The sequence below is a fragment of the Aotus nancymaae genome, unplaced genomic scaffold (assembly GCF_030222135.1).
Source record: "Aotus nancymaae isolate 86718 unplaced genomic scaffold, 86718_ANA_hifiasm-v0.15.2.pri h1tg000048l, whole genome shotgun sequence".
Classification (NCBI taxonomy): Eukaryota; Metazoa; Chordata; class Mammalia; order Primates; family Aotidae; genus Aotus; species Aotus nancymaae.
The window spans coordinates 5,614,174-5,636,595 of record NW_026988462.1 but is presented as its reverse complement, the minus strand read 5'-3'; the positions used below and the strand labels follow the sequence as shown (position 1 = coordinate 5,636,595).

The 22,422-nt window shown below is 46.5% G+C and overlaps 1 protein-coding gene across 3 annotated transcripts in view; it reads right to left on the bottom strand.

Moving 5' to 3' along the window:
• Positions 1–22,422, bottom strand: part of ABCC4 (ATP binding cassette subfamily C member 4 (PEL blood group)) — a 280,167-nt gene that overhangs the window by 225,123 nt on the left and 32,622 nt on the right. For all 3 annotated transcript variants that reach the window (XM_021667906.2, XM_064362233.1, XM_021667907.2), the window contains exons 2-3: positions 7,228–7,338; positions 6,562–6,682 (exon numbers count right to left, since the gene is read on the bottom strand). In XM_021667906.2, the coding sequence (XP_021523581.1) occupies positions 6,562–6,682; positions 7,228–7,338 (232 nt within the window). The remainder of the gene's footprint in view (positions 1–6,561; positions 6,683–7,227; positions 7,339–22,422) is intronic.

The window sequence follows — 22,422 nt, the reverse complement described above, 5'->3', positions numbered from 1 at the left end:
TTTTTTTGGAAAGATCCCAGCTCTTTGAGAGGCTGAGGCAGGCAGATCACAAGGTCAGGAGATCAAGACCATCCTGGTTAACACAGTAAAACCTCATCTCTACTAAAAATACAAAAATTAGCGCGTGTGGTTGCATACGCTTGTAATCTCAGCTACTTTGGGAGGCTGAGGCAGGAGAATGGCTTGAACCCAGGAAGCAGAGGTTTTAGTGAACCAAGATCATGCCACTGCACGCCAGCCTGGGTGACAGAGCAAGACTCTGGCTCAAAAAAAAAAAAAAATCTAAGAAAGAAAACACCATGTGAGGTTTGGGCATGGCCCTCATGTCAGACAGTTGATCAAAAAATGTACAATTGGAATTATTAAAAACACATCTCATTTCTCAGAAAAACATTTAGATAGTCTTCAACTATCCAAAATAAAAAGACCAGCAAAGAGCATAGATTTGAGTGGAGAGGCAGCCTGCATCATGGTTCGGCTCACACAGAGGATTCCCAAGCTCCTCCTGGCCCCCTGAAGGCTTTAAGTAGGTGGAGACTTGCTCAGTCCCCATCACTGTCACCATGGAGGTGCACACAGGGACTGGTGTGCTGGAAACTCACAGGTTGTTCTGTTCTAATTAGCATCTAACTGTAAGAGCACCGTATTCACCATTAGACTAGTACTTGTTTCTCTGAGCATTACAATCATTCCTCAACTCTCACAGGACAGGGGTTTGCATTACTTTGAAATTACAACCTCAAAGACTCTTTCTGCTGGTGCCACCAGTAGTTCCCAGGGAAGACCCTGCTTGCATTCTGTTTGGTTAAGAATGTATGGCTAGGGAGTTATGGTCCCCTGCACAGTTGTTCTGTAACCAGAGGAAGTAACCATTTATGCCTAGTGTTCCATTATTGGAATGCTAAGCTTGTGGGAGTTATTTATATCCTACTGCTCAAGTTCACTGCCAAGATCTGATTTAAAAAAAAAAAATTGGCAACCTCCAACATAAATGGGTTAAAAAAGGCCTGAAGGTCATCACAGAAGCTTTTAACAAAATGCTAGGTTGAGTTTAGAGCTTCCACTATCTAAAATTCAAAGTCCAACAAGCAGCATAGATACAAGACCAAAAAATAAAAAGGATCTTCATAAAATCAGTTGTAAAACTAACATTTGTTTTAACTCCATAATTTTTTATTTTTATTTTTAATTTATTTTATTTTTTGGAGGGGGGACAGGGTCTTGCTCTGTCACCCATGCTGGAGAGCAGTGGTGCAATCATAGCTCACTAGAGGCTGGAACTCCTAGGCTCAAGTAATCATCCCCTGGGGTCCCAAAATGCTGGGATTACAGGTATAAGCCACCATGCCTGGTCAATAACTAGCCTTAATGATTGAAAACCCAAAACAGCACCTGAAATGCTTTTGAGATGTAACACTCACTACCTTCATCATCAGAAATTATTTCTCTCCAACTTCTCCAAAACAGCAAAGTGTCAATTGGCAAGTCTGGGACAACAAGAATATTTGTATTAGAATTCAGGCTGCTTTTCACTGCCAGAAGGAAGAGGGAAAAAAAATTCAAGGATTACCTTGAGTTGAGCTGGGAAGAGCTTTAACTCCCTGAACTTCACTGCATTGGAACTAAAAGTTCTACCACTTACTATGTTAAGGACACAAAGTTAAAATGAGCATCATCTGCTGGGTGTGGTGGTTCACACCTGTAATCCCAGCACTTTGGGAGGCCAAGGTGGGTGGATCACCGGAGGTCAGAAGTTTGAGACCAGCCTGGCCAACATGGTGAAACCCCACCTCTACTAAAAATACAAAAATTAGCCAGGGGGTGGCAGACACCTGTAATCCCAGCTTCTCGGGAGGCTGAGGCAGGAGAATCGCTTGAACCTGGGAGGCGGAGGTTGCAGTAAGCTGAGATTGTGCCATTGCACTCCAGCCTGGGCAACAAGAGAAAGACTTTGTCTCAAAAAATGAAAGAAAAAAAAGAGTATCATCCACTAGTCACCATGCTCATCTACAGAATAATTGACTACTGTCTAATTTTACACCGTAAGCCACCAAGATATTGATATAAACACAGGACCAACAAGTGCTCTCTTGTGAAAAGCTAGGCTCCACTTTCTATCAGAGGTGCCTGCCACCAGCACTGTATGGGTCCATCTTAATACCTTAGCCTGCCGCCCTAATACCTGGGGCCCACTTTGCTAGTGGGAGGGTCCAGATACCAGGACAGAAGAGCCGTCCCCATACTAGTGACTGATCTGGGGTGCTCATCCTTCCAAGCTAACTGTACAACCATTTCACGATTCAAGCCAAAGGCTTCTAAAACTGCAGAGATACCATTGCTCTGCAGGAAACCAGGTGCCTTTCAGGGAACTTGATGTCTCCCCAGACTATCAGTCAGTGTCATGACCATGCAAGACCACAAGCTTCCCCCTCATCTGTCCGAGGAGGAGACAACTGGGAATGGTGTCTTCACAGCATGGACGTGGAGCTTGGTTTTCTAAAGGATTCTTGGTCAGCCAGACACAGTGACTCACGCCTATAATCCCAGCACTTTGGGAGAGCAAGGTGTGCCGATAGCTTGAGCTCATGAGTTCTAGACCAGCCTGGGCAATGTGGTAAAATGTCATCTCTACTAAAAATACAAAAAATAAGCCAGGTGTGGTGCATGCCTATAGTCACAGCTACTCAGGAGGCTGAGGCAGGAGGATTGCTAGAGTCCGGGGAGATGGAGGTTGCAGTGAGCTGAGATCACACCACTGGACTCCAGCCTGAGTGATGGAGTGAGACCCCTCCTCAAACAAAAATTTTTTTTTTAAAAAAGGGTTCCTGTTAACCTGAAGGTACCTTGGTGACCTGGCCAGCACCCCAGCCACTCTCTAGAATGTCACCTTTCCAGCCCCAAGGGATGTAGGAACCTAGGGTAACTTATAATCCTCAATCTGATTTCCCACAGCCATGCTCCACTGCTCTGGGAAGCTCTTAGCATCTGACTCATCCCTAGGCCAAGTTCAAGAAGCATGTGCTAAAGACCCTGAATACAGAGTTCTCAAGACACCTTTATGAGAGTCTGGAGATGGTTAGGGTCCTAAGTCAGCACGCCTGAGACTAGATCTGGGCTTTGTCACTTACGCTTCGTGTAGCCCTGGGCACATTACATAACTACATGGCACCCAGTGTCCTCTTCCCGAAAGTAGGGGTAAAAAGACTGCCTTCTGACTGAGCATGGTGATTCATGCCTGTAATCCCAGCACTTTGAGAGGCCAAGGCGGGAGGACTATTTGAGCCCAGGAGTTCAGGACCAACCTGGGCAACGTAGCAAAACAAAAAATACAAAAATTAACCAGGCATGGTGGCGCACACGTGTGGTCCCAGCTACTCAGGAGGATTGCTTGAGCCCAGGAGGCCAAGGCTGCAGTGAGCTGAGATCGCACCACTGCACTCCAGCCTGGGCAACAGAGTGAGACCCTATTTCAAAACAAAAAAAAAAGAAGACTACCTTCTACCTTACTAAGTCAACCAAAAGAATAAAAGTAACATATACATAAAGTACTCATAGCAGTTCCTGGTACCTAGTGTTTTTCAAGTACTCACTGTCATCATTACTATAACTGCTTGCTACTAGCACTGCTGCTGCTACTACTACTGAGTACCAACCACTACTGGTCCTGCTGCTGCTTCTACAGCACTGCTGCTAGGACTGAGCATGAGCCCCCATATCTGCCAGGTCCTCCACTCCCTACTCTTCTGCCGTGACTCCCCAATAACCATCCCCCTAAAAGAAAGACCAGCACTGCACCAACTATACCTGTACTAAGCTCCCCTCGATCCGGGCGTCTCCCCACATGCCCACCAGCAGTAAGGATTCCCACGCTCCCGGCACCAGAGCAGGACCTGTCCTCAAGTCTCAGGAGAAACTCGAGTTGCCGCAGCCTCTACTCCTGTGCCTGCTTCTCCCAAAAGCTTATCAAATCTCATTCTAGTCTATCACCATCTGCGGGTTAGAGAACCCACCCCAAGTGGCTGGCAGCCCATGACAGCACAGACAGCCCTGAGCACCACAAGCTGAGTTCCTTCTAAATCATCTTGTTTTCAATTTCATAAGCAGCTGGTAACACAGGGAAACTAGAGAAATGGAAGTAGCTGCGGGAGGTCTGCCTCGAAACCTATGTGAGGCCACTCATTCCTACCACACCTAACCAGACACCTGGCCTGAGTCTTCGGCATTTACAGAGGCTCCATGGCTACCGGACAACTTCTCTGAAGTTGGGCCAGGACATCCTGTACACACTGGCCATACTGACACCAACTTGTCATTCCATTTCTCTCCAATTGAGATGTACTGGGGCCATGTGGGAACATCATCGCTGGGACACCCCCGCACAGGTTAAAGACGGACTGGGAGAACCTGAGACTCTGACACCCTCTTCCCCAGTCAAGTCAGTTCCACTGGTTATTCTGCAGGTCCACCTCATCCTCCACAAAGCCACAGCAGCATCGGGGGGGCAGGTATCCTCTCAAAGGTGGCATTCACCACCTGGCACCCTGGTCAACACATCTTTGTCACCAATGAGACCATCCATCTCCCAGGACCATCCAGTTACCGGTTTTCTGACAGATTCCCCAGGTGTAGGGCAGAGCTCACCTACCTGCCTCCCACTGCCCACTGTGCCCTCCGTAACAAAAAGCACGTTCAGGCCGGCATGTTGGCTCACACCTATAATCCTAGCACTTTGGGAGGCTGAGGCGGGCAGATTGCCTGAGCTTAGGAATTTGAGACCAGCCTGGGAACACGGTGAAATCCCATCTCTACTAAAATACAAAAAATTAGCCAGGTGTGGCAGTGTGCACCTGTAGTCCCAACTACTCGAGAGGCTGAGGCAGGAGAATCACTTGAACCCGGGAGGCAGAGGTTGCAGTGAGCTGAGATTGCACTACTGCACTCCAGCCTGGGTGACAGAGCAAGGCTCCACCACACACAAAAAAAGGCATATTCAACAGGAGCTACAGCCCCCACATACAAACCAACCTCACTCCCAAAAAATGCACCAGGACAACTCCCCACCCTGCATTTAAAGCCACCCTTTTGTAGCAATGGCAACGTCCACCCATGCTACTCTCATGGCACAGAGGGCACAAGTCACCCAGCGGGACCCTCTGCATCCCCTCTAGCAGGCTGCAGACCAGAACAGGCAGGCCACCTGGCACTGTGCCCAGGCAGAACACTGGCTTGCTGCAGGATCTCGACAGAGGCCCTTGGCAGCAACGGAGGTCATGGCCCTCCTGGATCTCTGCCTTTGATTTTTCATGGAATGTCCATTTATACACTCTCTGCAAGGCCAGGCACCAAGACTCTACCTTCCAACCAACAATCCACACCAACCACAAGGAAGACACCCAGGATGGGTGCTGTGTGAATTTCCTGGGGTGCACAGTAGTCGGACCTTCTTCCCAGAGGGGGTTTTGGCTCCCAGCACCTCGGCCCCCTAGGAGGGGGTAGCTCTTGGGGGCTTCAGCCAGCTCCAGCCTCTGGGGCACCACCAACAGCAAGGCCCTCAGTTCTGTTTCCCTGAGAGGAGAGAGGTGACAATACCTCCCCAGGAGAGCATTTATCAGATTTGGCTTGGTGAACAATGATTTGTTGAGCACCTGTAAAATGTCTTACATTATTCTGGGCTCTGATCCAAAATCACTTCCTCCAAACCACAAGGCACATACTCCTTGAGGCTGTAGGATCCTCTTTTGACCAGGGGTGATTCTTAGCATTTAAAACATTTACTTGGCCAGGTGTAGTGGCTCACGCCTGTAATCACAGCACTTTGGGAGGCCGAGGCAGGCGGATCACGAAGTCAGGAGTTCCAGACCAGCCTGGCCAACCATGGTGAAACCCTGTCTCTACTAAAAATACAAAAAAATTAGCCTGGCGTGGTGGCACATGCCTGTAGTCCCAGCTACTCAGGAGGCTGAGGCAGGAGAATTGCTTGAACCCGGGAGGCAGAGATCACACCACAGCACTCCAGCCTAGGCAAGTGAGTGAGACTCTTGTCTCAAAAAAAAACCAAAAATACAAAAATTAGCCGGGCATGGTGGTGTGTGCCTATAATCCCAGCTACTCAGGAGGCTGAGGTAGGAGAATCACTTGAACCCGGGAGGCAGAGGTTGCAGTGAGCCAGGATTATGCCACTGCGCTCCAGCACCTGGATGACAGAAGGAGGCTCCGTCTCAAAAAAAAAAAAAAAAAAAAAGAACATTTACTGAGTACCAATATTGTCTTACCATAGAATAAAATGCTCTTCTTTCTTGACACTGTATTTTAATTGGTTACACGTAAAGCAATAATGACCCTGAGCTTCAGTCACTTAAGTAGTCACCCGGATAAATATACTCACTGAACTAACTACCTAATGCTTCCTAGACATGTTTAATCCTTAGACCTTAAAATACCTTCAAACCCCATCTGGCCACGTCTCCCTTCTGTTCCCCCATCCATTATGGCACCAATCAATGGCGAGCACATTTACTCTGTGTGTCCTGAAAAACAATTCACAGTATGTAAAGCTTTTACCTCAATTAATGTAAAAATTCCCAAAACCAAATAAGATTTCCAGTAACACTTTATGATTGCTCGTGTTAAAGAAGGCTTCTGTGCGTCATTCTCAGCTCTTAAAACTTCTTTATCCCAGAACCTACAATGAGGAAAAAGCTTTGTCAATAAGAGTGCACCCTGCCACAGTGTAAAACAGGGGAGGTGGCGGAGTGACAGGTAGGCATTTAAGACAGGGCATTTTGCCACTATCTCATAAATGCTGCTAATTGCTCCCAGGGCTCCTGAAAGGGATGCATGGTATAGAATCTGTACCATCAGAAAAACAGGCCTTGAGGGGAAGACTGGGGAAACAAGTTACTGCCAAGCTTTGCTGGAATGAAGCTCCCTCTGGAGCACAGATAAGCCGAACAGGCTCCTCCAGCCATTCCACTTCCACTTCCAGGGACTGACCTCAGCCATCTCCGGCCTTTGGTGCTGGCTCCCCACACCTCTACAGAGGCACAGGAAGTAGGAGTGTCCCCCAGGCCATCACGGTAGGCTGAGCCCATGGACAGCCTCAGGAAGGTGACATTGTTCACCTTAAGGGTAAACGGAGGCTCCAGACAGGACTCAGGAAGGCAAAACCCACTCCCCACACACAGACGCTCTCACGCTTCCTTGGCGCCCACTTTGCCTCCCACTCACCCTTGTAACTCCTCTCCAAGGTGCTGGGAGCGGACTTCCGGCAGCACTGAATACATGTCATCTTCCTCTAATCTCCGCTTATGGCCAATTTTAAACAAGGGATTGAGCCACCTGTTAACAAGAGAAAAGAAGAGACATATACCCAGAATTACACATCTGTGTTTAAGCAGACCCCTACCTCCATGGGTTTTCCTTAAACTTACCTTTAAAACATATACAGCTACAGACAGACATAGAGATATGAATAGACAGAGCTAGAGAAAGAGAGAAAAATTAACATGTGAATGTACATACACACACACACAGACACACACACACACACACACACACACACTCCCTAGCTCTATCCACAGAGAGGCCCCAGAAGCAGTGGCACACCAGGAGCTGAGAGCATGCTGGTGCCCAGATCCTAGTTTCCAATACCCACAGTGGTATGTCCATTTATACACTCTCTGCAAATTCTAACCCCGACTATTGTGCACCCCAGGAAATTCACGCAGCACCCATCCGGGGTGTCTTCCTTGTGGTTGGAGTGGATTGTTGGTTGGAAGGTAGAGTCTTGGTGCCTGGCCTTGCAGAGAGTGTATAAATGGATATTCCTCCCCTAAAAGGAACCAGGGCTCCTTGAAGAAATTGCTGATTCCAAGGCTGGGGCAGACAAAGTACAAGATGGGCCATGAGATATCATGGAAACATTCAAGGAATCAAGAGGATGGGCCCAAAGAACAGAGAAGCCAGCTTGACCGAGTCCCAGTAGACAAGTCTGTGATAATGGAAGCATCCAAATACATCAGGACAGCCACAAATTCTAACACACTGAATAACAGAAGAATCCACGAATCCTTACTGAGACATAAACGGGGGAAGAAGGAAAAAGCTCTCAGATAAAGAACAATGGGGTTAGAAAACATTTTCAGTGGAAGCTAAAACCAGGAAGCCATCAGCTTCAGCGATTCAGGAGACATTCTCCACCCAGGATCACAACGCCCAGCACCATTTCCAGCAAGCAGGAGTCTTAGACAAGGGTTAGCAGAGAGTTTTGTTATTTACTGTTGGTGGTGGTTGTATTTAGTTTTTGTTGTTTTTTTCCCCAAGGATTTGAAAAGTTCTGAATACCAGTTTCTTGCTTTTTTTTTTTTTGAGATGGAATCTTGCTCTGTTGCCCAGGCTGGATGGAGTACAGTGGAGCAATCAGAGTTTACTGCAGCCTCAAACTTCTGAACTCAAGCAATCTTCCCACCTCTACTTCCCAAGTAGCTAGGAGTATAGAGGGACATGCCACTGTGCCCGGCTAATTTTTTTTTATTTTTGGTAGGGACTGGGTCTCTCGGCCAGACGCAGTGGCTCACACCTGTAATTCCAGCATTTTGGGAGGCTGAGGCAGGTGAATCACCTGAGGTTAAGAGTTCAAGACCAGCCTGGCCAATATGGAGAAACCCCGTCTCTACTAAAAATACAAAATTAGCCAGGCATGGTGATACATGCCTGTAATCCCAGCTACTCAGGAGGCTGAGGCAGGAGAATTGCTTGAACCTGGGAGGCGGAGGTTGCAGTGAGCCGAGGTTGCATCATTGCACTCCAGCCTGGGCAACAAGAGCAACCATCTCAAAAAAAAAAAGAGAGAGAGAGAGAGACTGGGTCTCTCTATGTTGCCCAGGATGGTATCAAACTCCTGGGCTCAAATGATCCTCCCACTTCGGCCTCCCAAAGTTCTGGGACTCCAGGCATGAGCAACCAAACTCAGCCAACAGTGGTTTCTTAATGTGTTATAAGGGGGAAAACCCAGGTCCCAGCTCCACATCTCTGTGACACTGACCAAAGTACTCAGTTTCTACGAGCTTCATGTTCCCTATATCTACAAGCAGAGGAGGAAATAAAATCTAACCATCTTTGGTAAATCCCCTCACTTTCCCTTTCCCTCTCTCCTTTTTTTCCCTTTCAGCTCTCTCTCTGTCTCCTTAATTCCTTGAGGCCCCTTCTATTTCTCTTCTCCTCCTTCTTCCTGACCTTTTTATAACCACTGGCCAAGATGGAACTAAAATATTATTTCATTACTTGATACTCATTGAATCAAGATTGTTCTCTCTTTAATGGACAAATTCAATATTTTATATTCTTCAGAAGCCAAGCCCAATAAAACCTTTTTCAATGGCTCATGCATTTGTGTAACCCTAAAATTATAGTCTATCAAAGAAGAAAAGTTTCTCCACCTTTATTAGAAATAAACAATACTTAAGGAAGAGACATGGGAGGGAAGGTCATGTCTGCTCTATACCTCCTGAACTTAGCCCTGGAAACACGGGATGCACAAGGCAAGTGAGAAAGCAGCTGTGTGCTCAGACCCACGAAGGCGAAGGTCAAAGCTGCGAGCTTAGTTGAGAGCTTAGAGAACAAGGAAGGCTAAGGGCACGTTGAGTGAAATCCCCTGCGGCAGCCCACTGAAGGAGTTTGCTCGTGTCTCGTGATGCTCTACAGTCATCCCCCCATATCCATGGTTTCGCCTTCCACAGGTTGAGCTACCCATGGCTGACTGAAAAGATTAAATGGGAAATTCCAGAAATAATGCCTAAGGCCTCAATCACAGCCTGTCCTGAGTAGCATGATGAAATCTCCCACAGATCCACCCAAGATGGGAATCCTCCCTCTGTCCAGCGTCTCCATGATGCAGATGCCACCCACCCTTAGTCACTTAGTAGCCACCCAGGTGATCAGATCTGTTGTCATGGCATCACAATACTGGTGTTCAAGTCACCCTTATTTTACTTAATATTGACCCCCAAAAAGCAAGCATAAGGATGCTAGCCATTTGGATATGCCAAGGAGAAGCCGCAAAGGTCTTCCTTTATACGAAAAGGTGAAAGTTCTCAAGCCAATAAGAAAAGAAAAAAGAATCATATGCTAAGGTTGTTGAGATCTGGTTTAAGAGTGAACCTTCTGGCCATGCACGGTGGCTCACACCTGTAATCCCAGCACTTTGGGAGGCCAAGGCAGGCAGATCATGAGGTCAAGATATTGAGACCATCCTGGCCAACATGGCGAAACCCTGTCTCTACTAAAAAATACAAAAATTAGCTGGGTGTAGTAGTGCATGCCTGTAGTCCCAGCTACTCAGGAGGCTGAGGCAGGAGAATTGCTTGAACCCAGGAGGCAGAGGTTGCAGTGAGCTGAGATTACGCCACTGCGCTCCAGCCTTGCACCTGGCAACAGAGCAAGACTCTATCTCACAAAAAAAAAAAAAAAAAAAAAAAGAGTGAAACTTCTATCCATGAAATAGTAGAGTATATTGTTGTAATTATTCTATTATTATCATGGTTATTCTCTTACTGTGCTCAATTTATAAATTAAACTTTACCATAGATATGTGTAAGTAGGGCCGGGCACGGTGGCTCATGCCTATAATCTCAGAACTTTGGGAGGCCGAGGCAGGTGGATCACCTAAGGTCAGCAGTTCAAGACCAGTCTGGCCAACATGGTAAAACCCCATCTCTACTAAAAATACAAAAATTACCCGTGTGTGGTGACAGGCACCTGTGATCCCAGCTCCTTGGGAGGTTGAAACAGGAGAATTGCTTGAACCTGCAAAGCAGAACTTGCAGTGAGCTGAGATCACGCCATTGCACTCTAGCCTGGGTGACAGAGCAAGACTATGTCTCCAAAACAAAACAAACAAAAAAAGATATGTGTAAGTAGGGAAAAAAACCACTAGGGTTCAGCACTATCCATGGCTTTAGGCAGCCACTCAGGGTCTTGGATGATGGTAGTCCCCCCTCCTCCTCGGATGGGGGAGACTACCGTACATCTATAAAGAGAGAGAAATGGATACAAAGGACTTTAAGTAGATAGGCTTAATGCTTCTTTCAAGAACTTTCACTATTTGGGAGCCACAAAACAGTAAAGGACTAGAGTTCTGGTGCCAGGAATTCAACACTAATTTTAAATAGTACCTGCTGTCTGGTGAGCACCCTAGACTCTGAACTTCTAATCCTGGTATCTTTAAACACGAACGCCCTTTGTTCCTCATTCAGTTTCCACCGTTCCTCCTCACCTTCCTGTGTTTCTATGGAAAACAGCTGAGAATGCCTCTCCCCTCCCCACGCCTCCACGATAGAAAGGTTAGCGCACAGCCAACCATGTCTGCCCCAGGCTTTCTCCAAAACAGCTCCATTGAATAAATCATGCTGAGTTTCCATTTTGCACACTGACTCTCTCATGGGGCTCACCCTCTACCTTTACCCACGCTGAAATTTTCTCTGTAGCATCTGTCACCATTTGAAAGGCTATTACATTTCACTTTTTTTAGAATCATGTTTTCCCCCTAGAGCATCTAAGGCTCCACAGGATGGGGTTTTCCTGTGTTGTTTGCTGCCAAGCCATCCATACCTACAAAATGCTGGGTACATATAGGGCACCTAGATTTGTCACATGAATGAACATATCCTCCAAAAATCCCCAAATGTGGCCTGGTGTGGTAGCTAACGCCTATAATCCCAGCAATTTGGGAGGCTGAGGCGGGTGGATCACTTGAGGTCAGGAGTTCAAGACCAGCCTGGCCAACATGGTGAAACCCCATCTCTACTAATAAAGTACAAAAATTTGGCTGGGCACGGTGGCTCACACCTGTAATCCCAGCACTTTGGGAGGCAGAGGTGGGCAGATCATGAGGTCAGGAGCTCGAGACTATCCTGGCCAACATGGTAAAACCCCATCTCTACTAAAAATACAAAAATTAGCTGGGCATGGTGGTGTGTACCTGTAATCCCAGCTACTCAGAGGGCTGAGACAGGAGAATTGCTTGAAACAGGGAGTCGGAGGTTGCAGTGAGCCGAGACTGCGCCAATGCACTCCAGCCTGGCAAGAGAGAGCGAGACTCTGTCTCCAAAAAAAAAAAAAAAAAGTACAAAAATTAGCCAGGTAAGGTGGCGGGGGTGCCTATAATCCCAGCTATTTGGGAGGCTAAGGCAGGGAGAATCGCTTGAACTCAGGAGGCGTAAATTGCAGTCAGCTGAGACTGTGCCACTGCACTCCAGCCTGGGTGACAGAGGGAAACCCTGTCTCAAAAAAAGAAAAAAAAAAATACCCAGATTAATATAGTTAAACTCCAAAACCCATCTTCAGAGACAAGTCTCCATATAAATGTAGTAAATGGAAGGTTAAGTGTTCCAAATGTGGGCAATGCCCTCATGGAAATTTTTGTATAAAGTGGATTTTTCTTTTTTTGAGAGAGAGAGTGTCTCCCTCTGTCACCCAGGCTGGAGTGCAGTGGCGCAATCACACCTCATTGCAGCCTCAACCTCCCAAGCTCAAGTGATCCTCTCAGTTCAACCTCCCAAGTAGCTGGGATAACAAGGCACATGCCACCATGCCCAGCTATTTTTTTAAAGTATATTTTTGTAAAGACGAAGTCTCACTATGTTGCCCAGGCTGGTCTCAAACTTCTGGCCTCAAGTAATCCTCCCATCTCAGCCCCCCAAAGTGTTGGGATTACAGGCATGAGTCGCTGCACCTGGCCTAAAGGGGTTTTATAGACAGAACTGGATAACATTTTCCTTTCTACCTGACACTGCACACAGAATTTCTCAGAGTATTGTATGTTTTTTTCTAAATTTAGTCTTGATAAGCTTTCAACATCTTTATATATATGAAATAGTTTTCTGAAATGATGGTCATAATTTTGCTTAAAAAACCTGGCTAGTACCTATGGGCACATACAATACCCCTGACTCATAACCAACTGCTAATTCAACACCTCCTTCTCTTGGGTGTCTGATAAGCATATCAAACTAAACAATGTCTATAACAGAACACCTTAACATCCCATAAGAAATCCCATTCCTCCCAGCTTCTCCCTCTCAGCTATCAGCCATCACATCTTTCCCCTTGCCCAGATTTTCCAAAAAAGAGAAAACCTTCAGGTGACCCTGCAGGCCATCTCTCCTTTGTCACTCTTAGATATTAGGACACATCAAAGCATCAGCAAGTCCTGTTATTTCAATCTGCAAAGTATATCCAGAAAAAGCCACACTGACCCTAGGAGGCTCACCCTCCGCCCTTGCCCATGCTTAAATTTTCTGCTCAGCACCTTTCAATGTTAGAAAGGCTATTATGTTTCACTTTTCTCTAAACCATGTTTTCCCCAAACGCACCTGGGCTCCACAAGGATGGGGTTTTTCTGTGTTGTTTGCTGCTGAGCTGCCCATGCCTACAACAGGCTGAGCACATCAGAGGCACCCAGATTTGTCACATGAATGAACACATTCTCTAAAAATTACCCGTTTTAACATCTTTAAACTCCAAAATCCACTCTGAGTCTATGGTATCAGATTCTCAGTTACAGATATAAATATTAAATAATTTACAGATATAAAGAAGTCTGCCATAGCAAAGGTTTCCTAAAGGCCCGAATTCTGCAAACGGGTTTCAGAAAGAGGGTGCAAAGACAGACACAGGTGCAAACGCGCATTTTCTAGAAGGTACGTGACTGAGTGCTGGGCAGGGGGCTGGGGAGGGGGAGAAATGGTATAGCCCACCACCAGCACATCTTCTCATATAACTCTCCAGGAATTCTGCTCAGACCCCAAAACCTGCATGCCCAAAAGAAACAAAATCCTTCCAAGTTCACCAGGGCCTCTGTCCTTACAAAGTTTCCCATGGCCTGGCTCCAAGGAGAGCCTGACACACCTGATTCCTTCAATCTCCTCCCCTTCTCTGCAGTCCAAAACAGCCATTCTCCATGCCCTAAAGTTCAAAGCTCACCAGGCACAGACAGTGCTGGAATGAATCTCACATGAGAGTGAAGCACCCGTACCACAGGCGTTCTCAACATGGTCCCAACCCAGCTGATCTTGGCCCATGGCCAAGTAAGTTAAACTCAGGCAGCACCTGTCAAGTTGTGACCTTCTGTGATAACTCCTCTAACGTTCCTCCATTCCTAAAACATGCTCAAAGCTCATTTTTCTCATCCCTTCCCCCTTCACTCTACTACCTGTTCTTTCTATGTCAACCTAAGCGACAGGCAGTGTGGACCCTGGCCACCTCTCTCCCAGGTCTCCCCAGCCCCCTCCACACCTGTCAACGTGGGTCCTTCCATGCTGTAGGCACCACAGAGACTTCCCGCCACGGAGTTTCAAAGCCCTCTCTGCTTCATCCCCAGCCTTCCTGTCTCCCTTTTCTCCCACCAGCTAATCCATGCCTTTCACTTCTTCACAGGGCCCCTCATCTTACAATCCCGTCTACCCAGCACTTTCTCACACAATGACCAGCACCAAGAATCTATATCCATTGTGCATGACTAACCATCTTAGTCTTCTTTCTTAAAAAAAGATGCACTTGGCATATTTATATGCAACTTACTAAAAGAATAAAATGAAGAAATGAAAGAGACAGGGTCAGGCTAGGTGCAGTGGCTCACGCCTGTAATCCCAGCACTTTGGGAGGCTAAGGCAGGCAGATCACAAAGTCAGGAGTTCAAGACCAACCTGACCAACAGGGTGAAACCCCATCTCTATTAAAAATACAAAAATTAGCAAGGCGTGGTGCCAGGCACCTGTAATCCCAGCTACTCAGGAGGCTGAGGCAGGAGAATCGCTTGAACCCGGGAGGTGGAGGTTGTAGTAAGCCGAAATTGCGCCATTGCACTCCAGCCTGGCAACAGAGCAAGACTCCCTCTCAAAAAAAAAAAGGGACAGGGTCTCACTTTGTCATCTAGGCTGAGGTGCAGTGACATAATCATAGCTCATTGTAACCTCAAACTCCTGGGCTCAAGTGACCCTCTCACATAGCTGAGACTAGAGGTACGTGTCATCACGCCCGACTGAGTAGGATATTAATTATTTCTGCTGCCCAAGTCATGTGGCCAACTCATAAGGAGATTAAAGCATTGTTCATTGCAACTAGCAAGTGAAGGATCTTAGGACTGGCCAGAGATGCCATACTATGTGGTCAGCAAGGCCCGCATGGCCACCTACTAGATGCAGAGCTCACTGTCCTTCTGAACCCATTAGTGTATGATGTTGATTCTCCTCTGAAAATCAGGCCATTGGCTGGGAGCTGTGGCTCATACCTGTAATCCCAACACTTTGGGACGCTGAGGCAGGAAGATCACTTGAACCCAGGAGTTTGAGACCAGCCTGGGTGACATGGCAAAACCCTGTCTCGACAAAAACATAAAAAAACAACTAGCCAGGCATGGTGGCGCATACCTGTAGTCCCAGCTACTCAGGAGGCTGAGGTGGGAAAACTACCTGAGCCTGGAAAGTCAAGGCTGCTGTGAGCCATGATCCTGTCACTGCACTCTAGCCTGGATGACAGAGTGAGACCCTGTCTCAAAATAACAAAAAAAAAGAAAGAAAAGAAAAAAAAGATCTGGACATTAATTAGTGCCTGTACAAATCAAGTACTTTCTTCTAAACAATTAAACCTCATCTCCCACAAGAGATGACATAGCTCTCTCTTGCTTCCAAGCTCGAAGAACCACTTGCAAGACTAAGGAATAAGACAGCTTAACAAAGGGAGCGTCTAAAGCTACTCATTTGGATTTGTGCACCAAGAAGGACAGAGAAGAATATAAAATGGACTCTTGAACAATGCAGGGGTTGGGGCGCTACCCTCCCCCATGTAACCAAAAACCCACATATAACTTTTGACTCCCCAAAACCTTAATTACTAATAGCCTACTGGTGGCTAGAAGCCTTACCAGTAACATAAAGTTGATGAACACATATTTTGTATGCTCTACCCTCTGTGTATTGTATACTACCTTCTTACAATAAAGTAAGCTAAAGAAAGGAAACTGTCATTAAGACAATCATTGTGGAAAATCATTGAGGAGAAGATATACATGGAAGTGGATCATAAAGGTCTTCATCCTCATCATCTTCACATTGAGTAGGCTAAATAGGAGGAGGAAGATGAGGGATCAGTCTTGCTGTCTCAGAGGTGGAAGAGGCTGAAGAAAATCTACACATATGGCCAGGCACGATGGCTCTCTCCTGTAATCCCAGCACTTTGGGAGGCCGAGGTGGGTGGACTACCTGAGGTAAGGAGTTTGAGACCATACTGGCCAACATGGTGAAACCCTATCTCTACTAATAATACAAAAATTAGCTGGGCATGGTGGCTTGTGCCTGTAATCCCAACTACTCCAGAGGCTGAAGCAGGAGAATTGCTTGAACCTGGAAGGTGGGGGTTGCAGTGAGCTAAGATGGCGCCACTGCAGTCCAGCCTGGGTGACAGAGTGAGACCCCATCTCCAAAAAAAAGAAAAGAAGTGAAAAGAAAAATCTGCATGTAAGTGGACTCTTGCAGTTCAAACCCTTGTTGTTCAAAGGTCAACTATACTTCACTGTGGTCAAAGAATTGCTCTAGAAGCTGAATTACATGCATGTAAACAACTGATAAAACTTAGTCAGTTATCTTGATGCCTTCCCAGACTGCACAAAGTTTATCTGTCCCTGGGAAATAAACATGTTTTTGTGCCTTTACTTTAACTGAAGACATGTGGCATGTTACTTAGCATGCAGCCGTGCCTCATACCTAAGTCTCACCCATATGAACCCACACATGACTGCAGTAGCCCCAACCTGCCTTTCCAGGAGCATTTGTCCCAACAAGAACCAGATCCCATTTGTCCCAACAGGAACCCTTTCTCTCTACACCTTTTGCTCCATCACCGTGGCCCAAGGTGCCATGAACATTCGAGGTCCCAACAGCCTGCTAGCTGACCTACCCACATTCACCCTTGGTTTCCCTGTGATCCTTCAACAGAAAAGCCAGAGTGGATTCTTAAAAATATCACACCATTCTGCTCTCCTATGGTGGAAAACAATGAAACTCATGGTGGCTGCTGTGCTTGACTGGGTCACCCTCGGTCAGTGTTTCAGCCACCCTGGCCTGATGTGGTTCTGACAGCCTCCCACGCTCCTATTTGCCTGTCCCCCGCCTGTGAGCAAATGCTTTTCCCCATCTTCTCTCACGATTAAATCTTCTCTCCTGCAGGTCTCAATCCTGAGAGAGTCCTACCTTTGTGTATAAAAAACCAAACATACCATCATTGTCGCTAATTTATATCCTCATTCTCACTTTCTTTACCCATTTACTATAATCTATTTGTGTAGATAAAAATAATGCACTTAATTACTTTGTCACTTTCCCCTCCAGAATAAAAGCTCACTGAAGGCAGGATCTTTTTATGGTGTTCACTGAGCCAGAGACCAGGGGAGCCACTCAAAACTGTGTGGAGTGAATGAGTGAATGACTCTCCGCCCAGGCTGAGGAGCAATGGCGGAGAACACCCACAACTGGGTCCCAGCAACCTCTTTAAGCACCTGCAGGAAAAGGGGAATGTTCAGTTCACTTGAGGTCAGTAAATGATTCAACAGATGCTCTAGCTTCACTCAGTAAGTAGTTTATTGTTAAAAGAATAATGCATTTTAAAGTGCTTTCGGTTGTGGCAAATTATTAATCATTGGTTAGTTTTCCTTGAAGAGTCTGCCAGACCTGGCTGAGGGAGGCTCCTGGGCCCAGCTGGGGGCTGCATCAAGGCAGGGTGGAGAGGGAGGTAGGCTGCTCAGTCAGGGACTCTGGTGGCAGGGGCTGGGTGCAGGGAGACACAATGACAGATCTCAGAGGAAGACCCACTCTACCTTATTAGGCGTTTTCATTAGAAACACCTTCCCCTAAGGCAGGGTTTCTCAGCCTCAGCACTACTGGCATTTGGAGCAGACTGCCTCTTTGTTGGGGCTGCCGTCCTGTGCACTGTAGGACGGTTAACGGTATCCCTGGACTCTACCCTCAAGAAGCCAACAGCATCCCCATCCCAAGTCCTGACAACTAAAATGATCCGCAGGCATGGCCTGGGTGACAAAATCACATTGATCAGAAGCACTGCACTAAGGTCTTTGATAGCCTTTCTGACAGGCTACAGAATCTTACATCAAATGTTGGCCCCAGACAGAAGTCTCAAGACAATGACAGCAGTCTTTCAGCCACATCAGAAAAGAATATAAACCCATTACTATATTCGCCGGTTCAATTCCACTCTTAAGAGCCCTGGCCAAGATGGTGAAACCCCATCTCTACTAAAAATACAAAAACTAGCTGGGCGTAGTGGCAAGCGCCTGTAATCCCAGCTACTCAGGAGGCTGAGGCAGGAGAATGAGGCAGGAGAATCGCTTAAACCTGGGAGATGGAGGTTGCAGTGAGCCGAGATCACACCACTGCACTCCAGAGTGAGACTCCGTCTCAAAAAAAAAAAAAAAGAACTACAGCAAGATGGGACATGCTACATCTGTGTAGTGTGGGAAATGAAAAAAAAAAAAAAGATGGAACATGTGCAGTCACAGGCTATGCAGAGACGCTACCCCTCTGGGCTTTTTGTAAGTCTCTACAAAGCTAAGGAATCAACATCCCAGTTCACCAAAGACTCATCTTCTGTACAGCAGAGGTTCTCAAAGTGAGATCTCTGGACCAGCTGGACCAGCAGCACCAGCATCCCCCGAAGAGTTAGAAATGCAAATTCTCAGGACCTACTCCAGGTCTATGAATCAGGAACTCTGGGAGTAGGGCCCTGCGATCTGTGTCTTCTAATGTTCTCCAGGTGATGTGGATTCAGGGTCAGGTTTGAGAACCTGCCATACAGCTTGCTTTTTGACACACCAAATGGGACGCACTTGTCTGGCATATAGGCCAATACTCCCAATCCAACTCTGGCTCATTAGCAAAATCCCAACCTCAGCCTAAGGAGTTTTACTTGGGAGTTACTTGTTTTGTTTTCTGGTAAACTTCAATGTATTACCCAATTATGCCTGGGGAGTTTTAAAAACCCACAGACATCTGGAGCCCCATCCCAAATGACTAAATCAGAACAAGTCGAGATGAAACCCAAGTGGTGGTCCTTAGAAAGCTGCTCTCACCCAGCACATCCGGGTCATCAGCCAGGTCTGGGAACCACTTGTACGGTACAGAGAAGAAAGAGCTGGGATTACAAGCACACACCACCATGCCCGGCTAATTTTTTTGTATTTTTAGTAGCAACAGGGTTCCGCCATGTTGGCCAGGCTGGTCTTGAACTCCTGACTTCAGATAATCCACCCGCCTCGGCCTCCCAAAGTTTTAGGATTACAGGCAGGAGTCACCATGCCTGGACTACAATCCACTTTCAAATAGTTCAGATAACAAAAGAATAATATTTATAAACAGAGAAAGAGACAATGATAACTATGGTAGAAGCTAACCTGAGAGAATCCGGATGACAGGTTTACAGAAGTGACATGTAGGCACCACCCTTAAAACTTTTTTGTCAGGTTGAATTATTTCAAAATAAAAAGTTAAGATACTACCAGATACTAAAATATTTCCAAGACAATGATTAAAACTCTAGAGTACTGGTTTAAAAGTATGACTCAAGAAGAAAACAAAAAACAGAAACAGATTCTAAGTATAAAAATAAAAGGTTAACAAGGTAAAACACGAAATTAGCTGGGTGCAGTGGCTCATGCCTATAATCCCAATACTTGGGGAGGCTGAGGTGTGAGGATGGCTTGAGGCCAGGAATTTGAGCAAGTAGGAAATCACTGAACAGCTGCTATCACAGACAAATGCTAACATTATGAAGTGCTGCAGAGGGGAAGGAGATCCAAGCTAAGAGGAGAGAGCATGCACCCAGACACATAACTCAGAGGACACAGCAAAAAAAAAAAAAATACAGAGTTCAAAACACGCATACAAGAGGCTTAGGCGCCTGTGGGCGTGTGTGTGCTCACAGCCAGCAAAATGAAACAAATCCCAGCTCTGAAGGAGAGGCGAGTGCATGGCTACCGTAAAGACTGAAAAAATGTCTTCCCATGAAAATTAAATATGCTTACCCAAAGCAGAATTAGATAACCTTGAAGGGGAAAAGACTAAAACAAGCAGAATAAGAGGCCAAGATTATAGGAAAGACTGGGCTGTGTCTCTCCCCACCAATCACCAGAACTAACAGCACTTAGTGTGTGCCAGGCACTAGTTCAAGCATTTTAATGTAATCCTCACAACCCTGTGAAGTAGGCTCCTAAAGGGGGTTTAATGGTGGCCCCTAAAGATATGCCCAAGTCCTGACCACGAGTACCTGCATTACCCTTCATGGTAAAGGATTGAATGTTATTTGGAAAAAGGGTATTTGTACATGGAATTGAACTGAGGATACTGGAGTGACAACGTCATCCTGGATTATCCAAGTGTGTCCTAAGTTCAATGACAAATGTCCTTCTAAGAAAGAGGTGGAGGAGACCTGGGACACAGAAGAGAAGGAGATGTAAACACAAGCCAAGGACACCCAGGACTGCCAGGAGCCACCAGAAGCTGGAAGAGGCAAGGAATATTTTCCCCACCATACTGAGGACATGGCCCTGCCTACACCTGGATTTTTGACCTCTAGCCTCCTGAACTGTAAAGGGAATAAATTTCTATTGTCTTAAACCACCAAGTGTGTAAGAATTTGTTATGGCAGCCTCAGGAAACTGATACAGTCCCGTTATCACCATGGATGGGAAAACTCAGGTATGCAGTAGACATGTAGCTGTCCTGGGGCATGCAGTTCGCATGTGACAGAGCTGAGACCAGTCCAGACAGCAGAGCTCAGAGCCCTTGCACCAATAAGCAACAGGCTCTCAGGAGCCGGCTGGGCCAACTTCCCCCATTAGTAAGTGGGGCATTATCCCTTTGGCGACAGTGCCTGGGTAGCGTTGGCCCCTGGACGTTCTCCTGTTTCTGTGCACTGCATTACCAGCCGATATGGTTTGAATATGTCCCCACTCAAATGTTGTTTTTTTTTTGAGACAGAGTTTCGCTCGGTCTCCCAGGATGGAGTACAGTGGTGCCATCTCAGCTCACTGCAACCTCCGCCTTCCAGGTTCAAGTGATTCTCCTGCCTCAGCCTCTCAAATAGCTGGGATTACAGATGCCTGCCACCACACCCAGCTAATTTGTTTTGTATTTTCAGTAGAGACAACATTTCACCACGTTGGCTGGGTTGGTCCCAAACTCCTAACTTCAAGTGAACCACCCACTTCGGCCTCCCAAAGTGCTGGGACTCCAGGCGTGAGCCACTGTGTCCAGCCATCAAATCTCATCTTGATTTGTAGCTCCCACAATTCCCATGTGTTGTGGGAGGGGCCCAGTGGGAGGTAACTGAATCATGGGGGCAGGTCTTTCCCATGCTATTCTCATGATAGTGAATAGGTCTCATGAAATCTGATGGTTTTTATAAAGGAGAGTTTCCCTGCATAAGCTCTCTTCTCTTGTCTGCCGCCATGTGAGACGTGCCTTTCACCTTCTGCCATGATTGTGAGACCTCCCCAGCTACGTGGAACTGTGAGTCCACTAAACCTCTTTCTTCTGTAAATTTCCCAGTCTCAGGTATGTCTTTATCAGCAGTGTGAAAATGGACTACTACATCAGCTCCCTGACTTGTCTTCTGCAAAGCTCTACAGGGACGGTGACAAGGGGCTAGGTGGTCAAAATAAACAGAGCCAGAGAAATGAAGAGTAAGGAGTGGAAGAGAAGGCACTCATATAATAAAGAATTTGGCTGGGTTTTGTCCCTGGTTCCTCTAAATCCCTGGAATTCCCCAAGTACTAGAAGTGTGGTCCCTGATGGTTTACACTAACATAAGTTATCAGGGACATAATATAACATAGTGGGTCCCTAGCAGCTGATGCTAACAGATGACTCAGGATGGGGCTGTGCACATCACAAAGACCAATCCTGTGATGAAAGGATTGGGCTCTGAGCCAACTGCTATTGCCCAACCTCCAGGGTAAGGGGTACAGGAGATTGAGATCAATCCCATGGCCAATGAGCCCATCAATTGTGCCAATGTAATGAAACTCCAGATACCAAAACCTGGATGAGCTTTCCTGGCTGGCAATACTCTGAGCACTGTCACACACTAATAGGCTAGGAAGGGAAAGGTCTCAACTCCAGGGGGATGGAACAAGAAAGCGTTGTATTTAGAACTCTCCCTTTGGTTCCAATTGGCATCCATTTGCTGTAGTAAAACTATAATCGTTAAGTGTAGCACTTTCCTGAGTTCTATGATTCATTCTAACAGATAATTGAACCCAAGGGGGTCATGGGAAGCACAAAATTCATAGCCGGTTGACTAGAAGTCAGGGTGGGCTGGGCTACCCTGATTTGCCATACCCAAATCTTCCAAATACAG